Source organism: Teleopsis dalmanni, chromosome X, assembly GCF_002237135.1.
Source record: "Teleopsis dalmanni isolate 2A chromosome X, ASM223713v2, whole genome shotgun sequence".
In the NCBI taxonomy this organism is placed as follows: Eukaryota; Metazoa; Arthropoda; class Insecta; order Diptera; family Diopsidae; genus Teleopsis; species Teleopsis dalmanni.
The window spans coordinates 16,091,399-16,112,809 of record NC_051848.1 but is presented as its reverse complement, the minus strand read 5'-3'; the positions used below and the strand labels follow the sequence as shown (position 1 = coordinate 16,112,809).

The 21,411-nt window shown below is 31.4% G+C and overlaps 3 protein-coding genes across 3 annotated transcripts; 2 read left to right on the top strand and 1 right to left on the bottom strand.

Moving 5' to 3' along the window:
- Positions 1-705: 705 nt before the first annotated feature.
- On the bottom strand, positions 706-1,149 carry LOC119688195 (calmodulin-like). Its single transcript, XM_038102878.1, has one exon. The coding sequence runs from the start codon at positions 1,147-1,149 to the stop codon at positions 706-708; it is 444 nt and encodes a 147-aa protein (XP_037958806.1).
- Positions 1,150-6,980: 5,831 nt separating this feature from the next.
- LOC119662310 (meiosis-specific nuclear structural protein 1-like) lies at positions 6,981-8,891 on the top strand. Its single transcript, XM_038071905.1, has one exon. The coding sequence runs from the start codon at positions 7,130-7,132 to the stop codon at positions 8,750-8,752; it is 1,623 nt and encodes a 540-aa protein (XP_037927833.1). The 5' UTR covers positions 6,981-7,129; the 3' UTR covers positions 8,753-8,891.
- Positions 8,892-17,059: 8,168 nt separating this feature from the next.
- On the top strand, positions 17,060-18,149 carry LOC119689756 (ras-related protein Rab-10-like). Its single transcript, XM_038104657.1, has 4 exons — positions 17,060-17,269; positions 17,372-17,571; positions 17,705-17,794; positions 17,852-18,149. Exons 1-4 carry the CDS (start codon positions 17,143-17,145, stop codon positions 18,047-18,049), a joined length of 615 nt encoding a protein of 204 aa, XP_037960585.1. The 5' UTR covers positions 17,060-17,142; the 3' UTR covers positions 18,050-18,149.
- Positions 18,150-21,411: the final 3,262 nt, after the last annotated feature.

Below are 21,411 nucleotides of genomic sequence, written 5' to 3'. Positions count from 1 at the left end.
TATACTTTTATGTTGGAGTTTCATCAACTTGGAGATAGAGTTATTTTCATCAATTAAACATAATATTGCAATTAGCAATGAGGAGCCATTGACATATTTATATTAAATATCTGCCATGCTATGCTCTTGGAATTTTGATCATACGGAAAACCGTTTGTTAAAAAATAGGTTATGAAAAACGCTACATGAAAGTTGGATAGCAATAAAATCTTATTAAAGCAACTCGCTAATTGATTATGAGCTATCGTAAGCTTTTTTATCCATATATTTCGTGGCTTATCAACACCTCAAGATCTCTAATTGGAATCTTTAGAAATAGCTCTGTGACCTTTTCCCACCACCAATCAATTAATTGTACATATGTGTAATGTTACGTATTTTGGTAATTCGATGAGCTTTCTCAGATTCCGGAACTATTTTGCAATGATATAAAAATTTGACTAAAAACCTTTAAAATAATGTACATTTATTTTTATGATGGAATGTCAAATGCTATTACATTTTTTGTGCATAATTTCTTTATAATACGATAATGACTTCTATTAAATATAATTTAGGCCTTAATTATACTAATTTTATTATTTATTTTAAAAAATAATATGTTCACGTACATATATTCAAGTTATTCCATTTATCAAACAACATCCCTGAAACATGACTTGAATCGGTCAAAGGTCAAAGAAATAGACTTTTGGTTAAAACAATTTACTTGGAAAACATAACATCAACTAGTTTCTCATAGTCTAGTAGCCCATTCTCATCAATCTCAGCCTCAGACAGCATTTTGTCTACATCTTCATCAGTAAGGGTCTCGCCTATGTTAGTCATAATATATCTAAGCTTATCAGTTGGCATGAAGCCTGTACCTTCCTTATCAAAAACTCGAAATGCATTAGAGATTTCCTTTCTAGTATCAGCGACTTTAACATGGCGGGACATAATAGTGAGAAAAACTGCAAAGTACACCTTACCGTTGCTATCAGGATCAATATCGGTAACCATGCGCTCAATTTGTGATTCAGTCGGAGGTGTGATGAGGGAACTCATAATAACACCTAATTCTTCAAATGTTATAGTCCCAGAACCAGTATCAAATGAAGCAAAAGCAGTAGCGTACTCATCAAGTTCTTGTTCACTTAGGGAAGGCATTTTAGTGAGTATTTGTGTTCCTAGGGATAAATAAAAGCAAAATACAAGACAGATTTTGACTAATTGGCGAAAACTTGAAAATTTTTATTTACTAGCTCAAATTATTGACACAATTAGTTTAAATTTTGTTTCTATTCAAAAAAAAAATATATATTATTGCTTTATATTGCTTTAATTTTATTTAAAATTATTTATCAAAGTTAACTAAGTTAATTATATAATATTATTTAATACCAACATGGTGTGAAGACTTGCTTTATAGCATGTACAATATCACAAGGGTTGAATTGACATTGTTAATTTCCGGATCAATCTAGTTAATATTACCGATAAATTAGGCCAATGTATTTCATACTCATAGCATTTCGTCAATTGGAACCCAAGACATTGTTATTGTTTAAAAATACCAGCAAACGTTCCATTACTAATATTCTATATTCTAAATAATGGTAGACTAGTAAATCGAAAAATAATTGGATATAAGAATGTAATTCAGATTTCAGCCTACAGAAGTAAAATAAAGCTCTCTAAAGCGAACCTCCGTATAACGAATTCCTCTCTAAAATGAAGGTTTGTTGAAGACACAGCGATTTTTAAATTTTTTCGTATATTTCAATCTCAATATAGCGAACCTCTCTATAGAGAATTCCTCTGTTCTCTATATTTTTACATATAAAAAAACCTCTCTATAACGAATTTATTCGAGGCCAGTTAAACACTCAACTAACATTTTTAAGTTAAAAGGAACTTCTTTGCAATCTGTATCACACTCGATATGAGCTTGTGGATATGTTATTGGGTCTATAATAGGAAAGGGTACAGTTTTGGCTCGTAAGTGGAATCGGTGAGGGAGAAAGGAAAAAAATATCATGTGGATTTGCTCATAGTAAAAATTTTAAACGAAAGAGTGATCACTAAAACACATATGTGTGCTCTTGAATGTTTAGAGAGGTTCAGAAATTTTTGAGTTTATTAACTTGTTGGAAGAGTTTCTTGACAAGGAACAAGTTAAAATGTCTAAACAAGCAAAAATAACAGATTTTTATGGAGATAATAAATTATAATAATTGAAATTATAAATAATAGTAAATTAAATTAATTAATAAAAATAAATACGTATATAATTCCCAGGCACCAACGACTTCGTTATAGAGAGGTTTGACTATATTTAGATACATGAAAAGAGCGAGTAAGAGAGGAAAAAAAAACAACGTACTAAATTGATTAAACTTGTGTTCTGAAACTATGTTTTTTAGAAAAAAGATTTCAAAGATATCAAAAGAAAAAGAAAAGGTGTATATATAACAACTACTCCCTAGTCTTTCAGTCACACGAACTAAGATATCTGCGCGTAACCAACTCCGAATATATATATGATTATGTATATCAGAATTAATGTCTGATACGCTACTTAGTTAAAAAATATCAAAATCTTAATTTAAAAAACTTTAATTAAATTTTTAATTTTTTTTTGAATCACAGAATTGTGCCCGCTATAGCTATAACTTGTAGTCGTAGTCATGGCAAAACAGAAAATTGACGCAAAGAGCCATATTGATGCACCCAACATTGTTTAGTACTTCTAGTAGGATGAATGTTATATATGTGCTGCTGACTAATTTGTATAATACTCTGCAGATATTTTAGAGATGTTTTTATTACTTTTAAATAAATACTCAAAATCGTTGTTTTCTATTTTCGAAATAATGCTTGATATTGTGAATAAGTTTTACTTTTACTGAATGTCCGTCGTCGCTCAACTCATATGACTTGCAAATCTTTCCTGGACTTTAATCAGAGGATGATTTGTGAAGAATTTGTGTTTAGCATGAGTGTTACATGTTTGTGCTGGTATCTTATATAGTTTTTCGAATTTTTATTCCTCTTTCAAGACTATGTTGAGTCACATACAAACGTGATTGTAATATGACGAAATTTCTGCATGTATACGAGTAGATACACTAATGCAGAATGTGAAGTTATGAAATCATGAAGTTGAAATGTCAAGAATTCAAATAAAAATACAAAATGAAAATTGAAAATCGCTCATGAGCAGCGCATCCACTTCAATTGCACTGTATTTACGTGATTATTTATTGTTTTTAATTTAAACTTACCTAAACTGAACCGAAAACCGAAAGGTTTTGGCAGGTAACTCAAAAATTGCATTAAATGCAACATCACCCCGTAATATGATGATGTGATGCAACGGAAATTAATGTAAGGTGATGTTCCCTTTGGCTCCAAATGGTGTACTTAATGCCTTCAACATTTCGTGTGCGCATATTTGCTTAACTTTAGCTAAAATAACTATAGTTTCTATATACGTTCATACGTTCATACGTATATATGCACCTACGAATGTGTGTAACATTGAATGTGAAATACCTTTTACGTACTTAACATTTATAGTGCTTTATTTTATTTTATTTTATTTCATTTTATTTTATGCTCATGCGAATCCTACTTTTCTGGCATTTATAAAATTTCCACTTTTCTTTGGCCTCAACCACAAATGTTCACTTTGTAATGCGGTTAACCAGGGCAATATTTTAATGAATGCTCCGGAAAGCTGAGAAAACAAGCATACGTCAGATATCACATACACACTTAGACACATTTGTATATTTATCGCTGTAGGTATTCCGTAGATGGGCATAATAGCGAAGTTGGAAAGTCCATATTCATAAAAATGTATGAATTTGGGAAAACAAAGGGTAGAAAAAATTCATTTACCAGAAGGATGACTGGCTATATCGTTAACACTCAAATCCGTTTTTCGTGTTTTAAACTTTTATTTCGCACAGCCTAGAAACCTTATTTGTGTGAGAATATTTGCAAATGATTTCAAAGACAGTGTATGCTTTGATGCCATACTTATTCATACTCATAAATGTATTATTACAATAGTGCAGAATCCTTTTAATATCAATTTAGACGACGCTTTATTACCGCCTCTCAGCGGAATGGCGCGTTGAATTTGCGCTTCCTCTGGGAACTGCACTTAAATGGCAAATTTAGTATCTTAAAGCATGGAATTAGCATTACACATCATAGTGTGAAGTGGAAAATATGCAAAAAAAAAATTGAGAAATGCGCAAAAGTTTTCAAATTAAAATATATCATTCAAAATTTGGGTCCACATAGCGTATTAGTAACTATATTGCACTTATTTGCGGAGATATATACTTTAACACACGCAACGAATGAATCTTGCGATTCACGCATGTGTTTGGTGGATTTATTTCATTAGAAGATACAAGATTTAATTATTATAGGTCAAGTTAATTGTAAAGTATCTGCATATGTGATCCAACTAGATATTCAATTTTATTAAAAGTCAAGTCTATGGAAATACTATTTTAAGTATCAGTGTATTAATATATAAACTCATATTAATATAGTATTTCAAATATTATTTGGGCTATTAAGTTTTGAGTAGTTTGATGTTTTGATTGATGGTATCGAAAATATTCAAACACCATACGAACTAATAATAAATAGACAATAATCAGTTGCTTTCAATCATTAGTTATCAAATATAAAAACAATTGTAAGCACGAGTTTTAATAGTTAATCGTATTATTCAAAGTATTTGATATTTGCTAGATCTAAAGAAATGATTCTCTCCGACGGCGCTTGTCGATCATCTCCATCTCCATCACCCTTAGATAAACCCAAATAATTGTTGTTCATTTTATATGTGGTACATACTTATGTGGTGGCATGTATTTATGTTGTATATTTATTTAGGTTCTTGAATTTAAACTAAAGCTGGTGTGTAAACGTACTCTAGACAAACATGGCAGAAATCTAAATTTATTGCTTTTATTCTAAAATCTTTGAAAATAAACTCGCTGTATAAGCAATATAATTATCTTTACATTTAATATAACCAAAACTTTCGCTTTCAAACCGATTACTATGCGTGTGCAGTTACTGGTGTGTGAAAGCTATTATTACGATAATGTATTAAATTAATGAAGGTGCAAACATGTATGAAGAGACTAATACGAACACAACAAGCTTAGAACTCAGCTATTGTTACGTATCCGGATAGGTGCCCAAATCGCACATCCTACACTGCACAGATACCACAAGCGCAATAAATAATTTGAGGTATAAATCAGCAATCTGAGCATACCACAGCAACCTGCTTCCGTCATCCAAAATATGTGTCAGTGCGTGTTCGCCTCACAGTTACCTCTACTAATCGCAGGTTCACAATTTCACTTCCATTAATCCGCAAGTGAGTTGACGGCAAATACAAAACTCCCACAAATTCTGATTTGGGGCGAAGGTCGCGCATCTCTTAGAGTTTCAAGCAGATGTGTTTTCTACTTAATACGCTTGTGTCTTAATTTTGGAAGACATACTGTTTTCACTGCATTTATTGCATATCTCATTATTACTAGTAAGTTTATTTAACTTTTTCTTATTTAACATAAATATATGCATCACAAAATATCGGTGAACTTAAAGTCTTACAGACAAACCGAATTATTTAGTCAAATGGTCAGAAATAAGAAGATAAGAAAAAATAATTATCTTGAAGCCTGCTATAGCTTAAGTCGGACGTAAGTATGCAGGTTATTAGCACATAAACCACTTCGCTAGCTACTAAACTTCTAGAATTCAAGCATCAGGAACCACTGTTTTTTGTCACCTCTATCGACTGAGTGCAGCAGTAAACGATAGCAAGTGCCGTATGTGTAGTTAATTGGTGAGTAAGTACAGATGAACTGCAAAATCCATAGAATACCCATTTGAAAGCTCACGGCAAGGCCAAGGACAACTATTTCTTTCCGAATCACTTGGTTGCTACCTCCAGCTCCAGCTATAGCTAACATTCAATTCAACATCAATTTTGCCCATATACATATATATTAAAATTTTATATCATTATTATTAACTTATTAAATGTCAATTTTATTTAATACTTAACAATAAATTATGAGCAAAGAAACCCAATAATAACTACGCCTTTTAATATTTCGGTCACAATCAAGTGGGGCTGATGATATTCACAACGGCAATAAGAAGGTGTTGTTGTAAAGTCCTAAGTTGAGACTGAATTTAATCGTAATAGTTTATAACCAAGCATATGCCAGGTAACTATAAAAGGATGCCACGGCGAGCTTGCGCTGCCATTTACCAAATTATGTTCTTTACGATGGACCACCTAATCAAACTATTATTGTTAAGCAGTTAAATGATTTTTCAGCAAACATAAAACCTATCAGGCGTGATGCTTCTTAGCTTAGGTTTTCTTTATGTACTGACGCTTGGTAAATTGCTTATATCCAACGAAAATATAAATATTGTTATATTGGTTTAATTTTTACGTGAGACCACAACCTGAATAATGTCGATTTACCAACAAGCGAAAACTAATTGTATCATGTACTTTGTGAATAATGCACTTGATTGTCCTAATTCGATATTATCGATAGCAGTACTATTATAGTATTGTTAGGGGATATGGCACAGCGACCGTCGAGTCTATTGTGCCCCCTTCTGGATTCAGAGTAGGTCTCTGAGCACGTTGCGTCAATAAAATGTAGTATAGAACCTACTTTACAGAGTTTTTTGTCCCTTTCGTAAGAATATATAAGAGCCTACTCTAGGAGCCTATTCCGTATGTGCATATGCGCAGGGGATTCTATCGATAGCAGAAACTATTTGAAAGAGATACACAAAACTTAAAACTACTTATGTAGGCACAAGATACATAATACAATCTTAGTGCGCATATCATTTGAAAAAAGTGAAGTCATTTGTTTCAAAATTAATAATTTAAAGTTTAATTTTTTCTTTATCGTATCAACAAATTCAGATTAAACACAATATATTTTTACACAACGAAAATAGTTGTTTCACTGACTGGTTATATTGCAAATTTTAACGGGTTTTTTCGTATTAATTTAAATAAAATTTAAGACACATACACAAGGCTTAAACGACTAATAACTCTACTAAAATGCAGACACAGAATGCAAGTGGTGCTGAACTCTTAAATCAAACCTCATTGGTTAATGAACCAATTGATGGTGCAGCGCAGTTGGTGGCACATGACTCAGAAGCATATGACTTAAAAATAATTGATTCCAACGATAATATTCAAACTGAAGGGCAAGATAGCGACAAAAAAAAAAGTCCAACGCCGGTGCCACGCGTAGTAAAAGCAGTTCCTGAACCTGTTTTAACGCTAAATGACTCAAATCCAATTGGTATCTCGGAGGAACGCCTTCGGCGTTTTATCACAAGTAAATTGCCGGATTTTGCTATGCCGAAGTACAGAAAATGTGAGCCAAAGGATAGAAGGATTATTATGGGTGTACTTGCTGATAAGCAGTATACGGACAAGCAAGCTAGAGCCGCACTTCTTAAATATAGGTGTGAATGTGAACCTCCTGAATTAGGCATATTAATTGACAAGGCGAAAGAGCAAGATCGACAAATTTTTCTTGAAGAAAAGCGTCGGCAAAGGTTAAATGTGGAGCATCATGAGTTGCGTTGCCTTAATAAAGAACTGCATTTAGCAAAAATGTCAGCTCACGTTGTTAAGCAAATGGAATTGATAAAAAAAGAAAGGGTTGACCTTGCTCTCAGAAATGCAGCAGAAGTTAAACAGTACTTGGAAGATATAAAAAAAGCTGAAGAAGTTGCTCAGCAAAAAGAAGCAGATGAAAAAGCAAAGTTTATTAAACATACTGAAGCACTTGTAGAACAAATAAGAATTCAAAAAGAAAAGGAAGAAGAAGAATTTCGAGAAAAGTTGCGAGAACGTGAAAGGGTTTTTAAAATGTTAAGAGAAATGGAAGAAGAAAGAGCTTTAGAAAAAATTACAAGAAGACACAAGAAATTGGATCGTAAAGAAGAAATAGCTAAATTTTTAGATATTATTCAATTGGAAAGAAAGGAAAAGAAAGAACACTTCGAGAAGTTGACAGCAATAGTCGGGCGCCCATTTTTAGATCAATTGGATTCCAAAAGAGAAAATGTAAGAAATAATTATATGGCAGCTGTGGCTCGAAGGCAAGAGAGAACAGAACCGGTGTTTAACAGTTTAAATGAGTGGATAACATCGCACGAGGATAAAGAACGACGACAGTTGGAATTGCTCATTGATGAACGCATATATCAAGAGGAAATAGATCAAAAGAAAAAAGATGCTATAGCCAGAGAGAAAAAGAAGATCGATCACATTATAGCGTATGATCAATTATGTATGAGTGAAGTACGTAAAGCAATGGAAAGACAACATGACACTTACGTATGCGAAGCTTTTATGGAACTATACAGACGTAAAGAAGCTCATGAAACTAAGAATGTAGAGGACAATCGCACTGATAAAATATATGACTTTAAGCATTCTAACCTTAAATTGATAGCAGAAAAGAAAGAAAAATGTAAACAAGCCGCTATACAAAAAATGCAAGACTATTTCGATGATCTTAAGAAACAAGACTTGAAGAATCAGGAAATAGCTACGGAACGTTTGCGCATACTAAAGAAAACTCCTTATGATGAACTGTGTGAGTTACCTAAAGGTGTTTTGACTGATGATGAATTACTATTATTTGGAGTTCCGAGAAAATAATTGATAGCCTTTTTTAAAATTTAATTGATTGTGAAGATTATCAAGAGTGAGTCATTCAAATGAAAATGAAAAATTTACATTTTTAAACAGTTATTAAAGCATATTTTGATAAAACTATAGAATGATGCAGTGTGTTTTGTTATATACAAACATAAATAAGTAGATTATAATATTTATTTCTGTGTGAAGTTGGCACCGTCATTGTTGATTCCCAATAAAAAAAAGTTGTTCTGTAATATGCCTGATTTGTGCCACAGTGTACTGCATTCGAAAATATCTCAAGCCCTTGCATAAGGATTTCAAGTGCTGGTTCTTATTTCGTGGGTATAAAGTTACCACTAACAATTCGATTGTCAATTGAATGACTTTCAATACGTAATAAGGAGTATTAAGTCCTTAAATAAAGATGGGATTTTATTTTTACTGCATACTTATTGACTTACCCAGCATTTATCACATTATGAGAACTATGGACTAACATAATAGTTACAAAAAATACAAATATATTTTTTTAATTGCTGTATACTTCGCGTCTATATTTTTGTACAAGTCATTCGATCTCAAGTTTTTTGATCCCAAATTGAAATCATTTTATCATATGATGAAATCATTTGATTATAAATCCTTTGGTCCTAAATCATAATCATATATCTAAAACTATATCAGAAATTTTTGAGTTTATTAACTTGTTGAATATCTAAATTAAAGCGATCGGAGAAGATTTTTCAAGATACCGTGGTATATTAGGACGAATGACATCCTCAGAGATCTCAAGATTGATCCGAAGGGTAGAGCCCTGAAATTATTTATGAAAACTGACAGGGAGGCATGCAGATCTGAGGTCAGTTATTGCTTAGTCTGATGAAGTGACAAACAATAATCCAGTCAAGGCGTTAATATAGAGTATAAGGGCAGTTAATAGAGAGTAAAAGTGCTCAAGTGCTCTGACTCAACTAGCCTCAACATAATACTGAAAGTAATTCATGGATGAAAAAAATTTTGTTTCAATTTATTAAAAACGTTGGACGATATAATTTCGTATTTATAGTATAGTAGGACTAATATTTGCAGTACTCATACGTACAAAGTTTGCACACAAAGTTTTCGGTACAAGCAACAAATTTTGAACTTTATCAACCACAAAAAGCCAAAATTTGGAACATCAACATCAACAATAACACATAAACCAATAATAGTAAATAATTTGCAAATAATGAAATAAATGTTGTTCGAAATATTCCAAATGTTTGTGGCCACAATCAGCATTGACCGCATATTTGTTGCATGCCAATGTTCCAGGTTTTATGTGTTGAAATCAATTTATCGGAAATATTTACTATGCTGGCAACATTGACCGACAAAAACAAACAGATGGCAACAAAGAAATTGTTGTTGTATGCCCACGCGTATTCGAGAATATCGACTTGGTTAAGTTGAGGTCTGTTACGTTTCCAGAATGAATTGATTGAATATTTTTCCTTTCGAACTGCCCCATTGACAATCGTAAACTGGAACCATATATGCATGAGTATCGAATGAGTATTAAATATGCCTGTCAATTGTGTTGCTGTATCTGATATTTACTTTCCAACAATCGTTTTTGAATCAATTGCATCATTATTCCATGGCTCTGCCAACCTTCAAATAATTCGGATGCATTTGTATCACTCATTGTACTGCAATATGTCTAATCCCAAAATGGGAATTATGTGTAATTTTCTAAATTATAATTTGCTGATGATAATTCACTTGCACTATGTGCACATCGTTTATGTGTGCCTCTCGTCATCTCCATACATAGCTAGTGGGATAGAGATGGAGCTTTCCTATTGGGCGGTTATATTTTGCATGTGCTTTAGTTGCAGTACAACTAATCAAAATCTGCAGTTCAACAATTAAATAACAAACTATACAGGATTCACACATATTTGCTATTCTAGTGCATTCTATTGTGTATCCGTGCCTTATTTAATTGACATCCATCCCCTGCTTATCAGCTACACGGCCTGAGTTAGAGATGTCCGATAGACTGTCATGGACAAAACATATTTTCCATTACGGCCCATGAGTCATGTGGCAGCAATTAAGACAAATTGCTTATCTATCAGAATTAGTGAATATTGAAATTGATAATTATCACATAACAGACATAATAACCAAATCAAATAATGGTTTAGAGCGTTGGAAGTGAACAGGAGTTAAGAGTCAATACGTGATTGTGGGTAGTACGAAGCATTAAATTTCATGGATAGCTCTGATTTTATTAGTTCTCCTTGTGTTTTAGTTAAGTAACCAGAAATATCTTACCAAAAAGAACTTGCACAAGTAAAACTCTAATGAAAAATAGTTGAAATTATATTAATCAAAAATGAAATAAAAATCGATCTAATAACACCTTTTTGGAACTGTGAAGTCATCAATACTTTGTCAAAATGGATAAAACCCTCTAGTAGGGTAGGGTTCAATGCCGGCTATTTATTTTGATAAGGCAACGATTAAAAAAAGAAAAATGTGCTTGAAAAATAAAAAAAGTACAAAAGTACTGATTGAAAAATAAATACAATACACATGTGTTTGGTGATTACTCTTTCATTTAAAATTTTTACCGTTAGCAAATGCATAGGATGTTCTTTGTCTTCCCCCTTCACCTATTCTATTCCCGAGCTAAAAATGTGCCCGAATTACATATCCACAAGCTCATATCGACTATAATACAGATTACAAAGAAGTTTCTCATAAGTTAAAACGTGTTAGTTGAGTGTTTAACTTGCTTTCGTATAGATTCGTTATAGAGAGGTTTTTTGTATGTAAAAATTTGTGTCCGTACCTGAAAAAACTTCGTTATAAAGAGGAATTCTCTATAGAGAGGTTTGCTATGGAGATATTCAAATACACGAAAGAATTTATTAAGAAATCGCTGCTTCTTCAACAAACCTTCGTTATAGAGAGGAATTCGTTATGCGAAAATTCGATATAGAGAAGTTTGACTGTTTATGTTCATATTGAATCTGGGCACTTTTATTCTTTAATAGCTGAGGGTTATCTGCAGAGTCCCACCTTTCTCACTGACTAACTTATGTATTCCTCAAAACCTTTGTGATTATTTGATTATTGATCTGAGATCTGCGTACTGCCCCGTGCGGCTACAGATTATTCTAAGATTACATCGTGCTATGTAAGAGAGTCCGTCGACTTTCGCGAATATTTTATGGTCTCTTCGCATATCATTTGTGCGGATATACCAAGGCACTTTGAAGAGTCATCGGAAAGCCTTACTTTGAAAGTTGGACTGTATTTACATTCACATTTACATTTCAGATGTGTATGACTATAGCTTGTGACTTATACATAAAAAAGTCAATTAAAAAATAATTAATTATTTTTTTTGTCCATCGTTGTATGAAAGCTCACGATATTAATGACTTTATGAGTAGTGAAAACTCGAATGACTTGAATAATAATTTTGTCTATTGAAATCAATGTACAATAAAAACACAATCATTGTAATTAATTAAGGTGAAGTGTTAAAATACTTTTTCAGTTGAAATTACAAGCAAACATTTATTTATTAATTATTTGCTGTATGAAAAAGTTTTTAAATAATCTTTCATTGTAATTAAAAAGGAAACATTTTCACCATTTAATTCTCGTAATTAATTTTGAAAATTAATGAAAACATAAAACATATTTTCACTTTAATTTAGCATTTAAATGTGAACGCTTAATGAAAACGCGGAGTGGAAAGCGTAAATTAAACATTATTTTTGTTTTCATATAAAATTTTTGCCTTTCGCAATAAAAAAAAAAAAAACAAATTCCACATGTGCACATTAAATTATATTTAATACATACATATATATATATATATATATATATATTTACACATTTCATAACAAAAACAAAAAAATACGTGTATTTAAAATACAAACAAACAACTAAAAACTTTTCAAAAATAATAATACTGAACCAACCCTGAAGAGCCAGAATGGGGCAATCATAGCCCCATTTCAAATCAAGACTCTATAATACGAATGTGTGTACGGAATTTGGTAGTCGGTAGTCGGTAATTGTGGGTGTGAGTGTGAGTGTGAGTGTGAGGACTATTTTTAATGTTGCTAATGGAAACTCTATAAATTCGCACTACAAAAATTCAAGAGAAATATGCAGCGAAATGTGTTAATCGTAGGGCTTTTCCTTTCTCTTCGTTGAAAAAAAGTTTATTAGAAAAAAAGAAACAACAAAGTTGTTGTTTAATTAATAAAAAGGGAACCAATACTCGAACTGAAATTGTTCAATGAAAATTTTTAGATTATTCAACTAAAAATGCTATCACAAAATGTTGTTTCTTGAGCTACTACGGGACTACTATGAAGAAGAGCTTTATGGAATAGTAATACAAAGAAACTGGAGCTTGTTTTAAATAATAATGCGAAAAATAGTTAACTTTCTGTCAAGGACATCATAACAGTTTCACTAATTAAACCAATTCGAAACATAGAATATCCTTAAGATATGTTATCTATTATAATGTGAAATACGCACCCGAATAATCGAACAAATTATGACATGATTTTACTAAGCCTATATATTTTGTATTCTAGAAAAGTTTGAAGAAGAGAGTTCAGTCTATTCGGAATATTCTACTATTAAAGATTCTGTCTATGCTTGTACCTACAATAGAGTAGAATTGCAGTCATTTAAGTATATCTTCAGAGTTCAGAGTTGGTATCTTCAGAGTTGGTGTCATTTAGAGGGGGCGTTTTTATTTTCGTAGTTATGAAACTAAACTTTTGCACATCTATTATACCTTGAGTAAATAATCTAAAATGTTACAACTCGGAAAGGAAGCAAGCACAGGTTATACAATATATTTATTTTGATAGCAAATTAAAAAGTTGAAATTATTTACACAATGTTAATAGAGAGGAGTTTAGGCAGAGAAGAGGCGCGAATCAAAAATTATAACAATGTCAAGTTTTTAAATGATACCATTACACTGTGAAAACTTTGAAAGAATATCTCAATTTATTACTGAAATTATTATTCATCACCCAAAGAGCCAACATAAAAAATATGTGAAACTTTGTTGAAAGTTATGGCATGTCAAAATGTTTAATACACATGCCCGCGCTGAAGGTCCTATATGTGCACGCAGCCATCAGGACGCCCGCCTTATACACAAACCTCACTAATACCAACAAACGCAGAATGAACTCTACTTTACGAGCATAACTTTGGTGTAAATGTTAATTTGCTTTCGGCAGGTTTAACAAAGTTACACATACCAACCAACCGCCGTCGTATTGCCGCCGAGCATTGTGATGGATTGCGAAATCATGGACAGACACGGCAAATGTCAACAGTGACTACAACTTTTCAAGTTCGGGCAAATGTTTGATGAGGGTGCCACTATGTTGCCAACTTCCTCAACAACGATAATGCCAACACACGCAGTCATAGTACATAGCAGTCATTTCCAACAATTGCTGTTTTCCATATTTCGGGAACTCAATTAATTTAATGGCATTTTTCATTCTGTTTGTGGTTCTTTTCAGTTAAAATTTATTTTTCTAATCTTTAGAAACCGTCGCAGTCAAATGGTAGAATTTTGAGTAATGATTAGAAGTTTGAAATAATGAATATTTCAGTGATTCCACTGAAACGTAACAAGTTTCTGTAATAATAACAATTGAAAAACTCACCATAAAAATTTTATTATTCAGTTATTACTTCAGTGTGAAAGATATCCTAAAATTTAGATCCATAAGTGCAGGCATTATTACTATATCTCCATTAATAGTTACAGCCTGGTACCACTATAGACTTCACGCAAATAAATATTGTAATGTAAACATTTTTTATTTATTTTATTACTACGAGTATATTAATGGAATAGTGTTGTATCCGCTGTATACGCTATAAGCAATCTTTTATGCTCATTCCTAAGAGGTGCTTCCAGTATCATACTGTGGCCTTGGATGCTTTCCACCTACTGCAAAAAAAAAGAATACAAAAAAATAAATGATCACTTAGTACTAGCACATTGGATCGACTAGACATCGACATCATCGCTACATCGCCAGAGAAACTTTACGTCAGTGATATTCTGATACTATAGATCAAATGTAGACTAGTAGTTTATAACGCCGACGGCATCTTGACGCCATAGTGTAATAATAAATTTTGTTTTCATATACAAAATATATTATTTTTATTTTTATTTTATATCTTTATAAGATTTTTATTTTTCGAATTTATTACTTTCTTCTCATTAGGATTAGCAGGAAGAAATCTGCTCATTATTAGGCATCCAAGAATGCCGAGACAAAAATAAGTTTTGAGACTTTTGTTTAAGCTGTTCGAGCTCAGTTTAAAATCTGAATTTTATTAACAATTTTCCAAACTATTTATACAAAAATGTTTTACAATAATTTACAAATATTTTCCTAATAATTTTAATTGCGGCGGCACTAAAAAGGTTGACCCACGTCAATGCTTAGAAAATATTATGACACATTCAAGTGTGTCATATCGACAAGTGCAGAATAGTAGCACAGAAAAGAAAAGTGTCAAATAGCAATTGCATACTTGCTATGACCAAATATTCTACTTGCATTGCGGTGGTTCTTCCGTGTGCGATCGCATTACATTAGTTAATATAAAATAATTTGTGCATAAGCACTTTCAAAAAATACATGACATAATTTATTATTTGTTTTTGTTTACATTTATATTGTTGCGCTATACACAACAATAGGCTAGAATTGTTGTACTATCATAGAATATAACGCTGTCGGCATTTTGACGCCATAGGCTACAACCCAACCATTTAGAATTATAACACTATAGACTAGAATTCTTTTATAACCTAGTATTAAAAAATTTATAATAAAGATATTAATTTTATACCAGCATCTTTTTCCTTGGCCTTTTACTAGCTCTCAAAATAGTCAATAAAACAAATTTATTGCACCAACCCGGACCACGACTGGGTGATACCTCAGCAAAATCAAACGATGTGTCCGTGTCGTTACAATATGAAACTGATTGGATAAAACGAAGATAAATGTATACAAAGATAAATAATAAAATAAATAAAAACGAATTAATAAATATTATATATAATGGACACTGGCCTAATAAAATTGTTTATTTTCATCTTTTGAAATTTGCTTCAGTTAGTTAGTATAACGATAAATATTATATTATAAAGACTGCAAATAAAGAAATTTCTACATATAATTACACATATAGATATTATATACAAGTTCAAATAATTATTTTGCAATCAATAAGAACTTTTACGGTAAATATTATGCTCAATCGGTGGGTAGAACCACTGGTTAGAATTAATTTTCAAGACACATAAACTTTAAAAAAAATATTCTCCTATTTTGAATCAAAATACCACTGTAGTGATTGAATAATGTGTGCAATATGTTATCTGAAATGCCTTCATCTGATATAGGCATACTTAATGATAACGGAATCCAGAACAGTAATCATGGAAATAAATCTTTATCCGGTCGGCGTACTCTCCCATTGGACTGATTCTTATCAGAAGAGCGTTTTTATTAAGTAATAAGAGGCACACAACAAAAAGATTCACTTTCTTTTTTTCTTAAAATATATCACAAGTCTAACATAGCAAATACTAGGAAATCACTCACTTGCCTAACTGCGCCAATTATTGCACAGGAATCACTACAATAATCTGTTGCTGAAGATATAGTTTTAGATCCATTTCTTCTGCGAATACACTCTCGTGCGACGCTATAACATCAAAATATGTGTTGGGAGATATGGTGGAACTACAATTACGTATTAGAAAGTATCCCTATTTATTCTAAATCATTAAAAGCTGGTGTATTCAGTTGGCTGTCAGTATAGTAGCATAAATAATGCATTTCTCAGAGCCATGTGTAACAGCGTGGCTAGCCTCAGTTTTTTTGAGCTATGTGGAGACTTCTGTTGATTGTCCTCACATTAATATATGTATAACACCATAAGATTATTTTTAAATTATTCGAAATATAAATATTTTCAATAGTTAGTGTTTTCTCCACTTTTTAACATGTATATATTATTTTAGCAGAAAAATTCAATATGTACAAAGTTTTAAAAATATTTGTAATCCATTATGATAATAAAATGGGTGCTGGTTTAATCCGCAAACGTCTACACCTCTAATTAAAATCCGGTTTATCTTCTTAATTTGAAACAAACTAAGTTCACTTTGTAATACACTTCGAAATTTAAATAAAATATTCAAATATGAAATTGAAAAGTGTTGATTCACACCTTCAATATTTTTCATATTAGAGCTTAAAATCTAGAAAAGTTATATAGTCAAGCCTTTCTGTTTTGTGGATAATTTGAAGGCAATTTTTATGGAAGGTAGAAATTACGACTTTTTGTTCAAAGTTCTGTTGATTGGTGACTCTGGTGTTGGAAAGTCATGCATTTTATATCGCTTTTCTGATAATATGTTCTCTTCGTCATATATCTCCACAATTGGTAAAATAAACTATAATAGTAATATTAATATCAGTTAAAAATTATATTAGTACAGAATAGTAACAGAATAGTAACAGTAACAGAAATTATATTTCATTTCAGGGATTGATTTCCGTATTAAGACGGTCGAGCTTGATGGCAAAAAAATAAAGGTTCAAATATGGGATACAGCTGGCCAAGAACGGTTTCACACAATTTCAGTTTCTTATTATCGCGGGGCTATGGGTGTTATCCTTGTTTATGATGTGACCAATGAAAGAAGTTTCAAAAATATTGTTAAATGGCTTGTCAACATATCAAATGTGAGAAATAATATAAAACTATAGTACTACATATGCTATAACCATTATTATTATCAATTATTTAATCATATTATTTACGTATATAACTTTTATTATTATACTTATAATAAAATATAGTATATACTTAACACAGCATGCAAGTGATGATGTTGAAAAAATGATAGTTGGCAACAAGTGTGACATTGTAGAACAACGCGTTATAAGCAAGGAGCGCGGTGAAGCAGTAAGTTCTTTCCAGTAACTAATTTATTTTAATTTGACTAATACAAACAACAAATAGATTGCTTGTCAATATCACCTACGCTTCTTGGAGACTTCGGCCAAATTGAATGTAAATGTGGAACGTGCCTTTCTTCAACTTGTACGAGATATCTTAAATAAGGTGTCACATGAGGAAGTTGTCCAAAATGATGGTCGCATTGTTGTTAGTCGCCAAATCCCTGCAAACATTCCAACATTCAGAAGTTGTTGTTCCTAACTTCTTCGCAATAAATCCAAATCCAATTCTAAATTTAATTATTAGTAAATTTTACGACAAAATTCAAGCACTTCGAGTTTGTGTGTAATAATAATTTATTTGATGTATACACAAAAATAATTATTTGTTTAAACATTTAAACATTCATTGCACTAGTTTTTCTTTTTTTTGGTAAAAATATTAATCACATTAAATTAAGAAGCAATTTATAATTAAGATTGTGATTAGAATTGTTAAGGATTTTAGTATATTCAATTTTTTCACAAAAGACCATAGATTATTCTATTCCATAATTGATCGATCTTAACAAAACTTCATATTTTGCAATTTTCCATTGTCTCTCCCAAATCTTCACAGCAGTATTTGCTTTGTCTAAATTGTTGAGGATTTTAATATTTTCAAATTTTCCACAAAATACCATGGTTTATTCTATTCCATAATTGATCGATCTTAATAAAACTTTATATTTTGTAATTCCCCATTGTCTCTCCCAAATCTTCACAGCAGTATTTGCTTTCGTCTGGGTTAGATATGACTCTTTTGTGAAGGCAGTGCGCTGTTCCATCTTTGTATAATGCATTTGAACTAGAACAAATGTAAGAGATGTGAACCTTGAAATTCGCAGAAGAAAATTTGGATGGATCGGGTCTACACTTCGAAAAGCTCCTACCGAAATTTGTCAAAAGGCGTTAGTTATAAATAAATACCGTTTTGCAGCCCCTAGGAAAAAGAATAACCAACTTTACTGATATAAAGGACGCAGCGTTGGGGCGCAAAAGCGACTTATAGACAGCTTATGTCCAGTATAAGAGGTAACTCGAAATCATTGACATCGAGCAAGACTTGTTATTATTATTAATATTGTTAATGTATATTATATATTTTATTTATTAAATTTCTGTGTGTCCCCACAACAGATATTGTATGTATTTTTTTTTTCATGCATAATAAATTTGTGTTAAATTTAGAAATTTTTAGGACTAAACGAGATACCCGAGTTATTTTATATGTAATTATTTTAATAGTGAAAGACATACTAACACTAACCGATAATATATCGCTGTATGCTGACTGTGCCTGGTATATATGCAATATACAAATTTGATTAAATTTCACTCTTTTATGCTGTAAATATGCAAATACTTTTTTCTATCTCAATTAATTTGGAAATTTAATTTCAATAAACTTATTGCTGTTAGCGTAATTGAAATTTTAGGCATTTTTATTAAATTTTTATCACATTTCCTAACAGACACATGCATTTTCATACTCGTATTTCCACCAACAAGTGAACCTAATCAATTCGAGTGTTTAAATTTTTAATTAGTATTGCACATTATACAATCAAAAACTAAATAATTAAAACTGGATGTTTAGCATGTTTGATTAAAATTAATATATTTTTTATTAATGCTGCGCACGTAAAACATTTAATAATTATACATTTATTGATTTATTTATTTATAAGCGCAAAGGCATATATAACGCAGGTCACCGGGCTTAGTAGATGAAAACTGTTAGGACAGTTTTGTCATGTAGACATAACAATAAAGAAGGACACTCAACAGTACAAGAAACTATCAATAATTGTTTTATTGTTCACTCACAGCCTTTATAATAAATATATGTATATACATATTTAAATTATATACATATATGCATACAGAGAATTATATACTAAAGTGCCTTGACTTCGCAATTTGATTCCTTGGTCCGTGAAACGAAATAAATCGTAGGTAAAAGGTCTTGTTATATGAAAAGTAAGAAAAAAATAAATGTGTGAATCCTTTTTTATAAAAATCAACTATAATCCACCATAACTTTTGAGCATGTAGACGTATTTTTTATAAATACCAAATTTGTTGTGCCTGCCTATTGGTACTTTGTTGCTCTCAAAAGCCGCTCATGGCACGGTGGCTAGTCCGATAAGTTCGCCAATTTTAGGGTGGGTTTAGTTACAGATATTAGCAAAAAAGAATATTCGTGTCATTAATATTATTGGAACCAACAGAGAGCATGACAACCTTACTATTATTAACACAGCTGACAGAACAAAAATGTGAAAGGGTTGCATTTATTTTTACGAACTCCTACATTGTGGCTATTCTGACTGGGCGTTGGACCCGGACGCCTGGGTTCATGACTTTATATTTTCTGCGATGGCTACTGACGAACGCGGGCCTTCATGAATACCAATATTCTCAAGTTCGTAGCGACGGTGATTCAACACCTGATTGATGTTATATAGGCCTAACATAAGTATTTCGGTCTAAGTTTCATCCCAGAACCGTATTGAGTTCTCTTTATTACCACGGTTTCATTTTTTTTGTACTTCCTTTCTTCTTTGAGCTTTGAATCATATGATTTTTTGATTTCTTATTGTATTTTATGAACGTTTTCTTCCAATATTTTCCTAACTTTATTTCTTTCTTCATCTAACTTGTTTAGTAGCTTTAGTAGCGCTTCGTTCTATAATGTTTTCAGTTCGTCGCATTGGTCCCCTTTCATTTTGACTTTTGTTAAAATGTGAAGGACACACTATGTGGATAGGCGCTACGTGAAGTGTCAGCTGGACAACGTGAGACTTACCAGGTAATGCCTTAAATCTCTTTATCTTTCGATTAATAAAAGGTGACCTTTTTAACACAGGCCTACATAGTAAATTTAAAGTAAAACAGTGAACTAAAAAATCTTATAAAATCTAAACTAGAGAGAATGTTTTATATTTTTATAACTAGTCTTGTAAACATTCTTTGTTTATGTATTTACTAAAGAATATATATATAAAGAATATAAAATTTATGTAAATAAGTATTTAAGAAAGAGTGAACTGTTTTCTATTTTTGTTCCTTACTAATTAACAAGTCACATAGATAATATATTTAAATCTTCTTCTATTGAAAGATTAAATGGAAACTCATTCAAATAACGAACATATTCCTTGAATGTCCCTATATATAGTTATAAATATATTGCGATATCCCAGTGGTATTGAATTCATGTACATATATAATATAATAATATAATTAGAATTTTGTTATAATTACTGATAATTATAATTGTTATAATTAATTTATGTATAAATTAAGTGAGAAGAACATTTACTAATAGATTTGCTGTACTTTTGTGCAAGATTTTACAACATACAGGAGTGCAATGCAAGTTGCCTTTATAGCACCCCTTTAATTAAACGCCAGAAATGGATGAGATGGAAATTTCTGCATTAACGTGAATTTCTCCAGATAAATTCGTTTTTATCTGGGAAATAAATTTGAACATTTTATTTACGTTTCTTTCACATCATTTGTAAACTTTATGATTATATTAAACCTTAGATGTGTAGGGATTCTTACAATATCCTT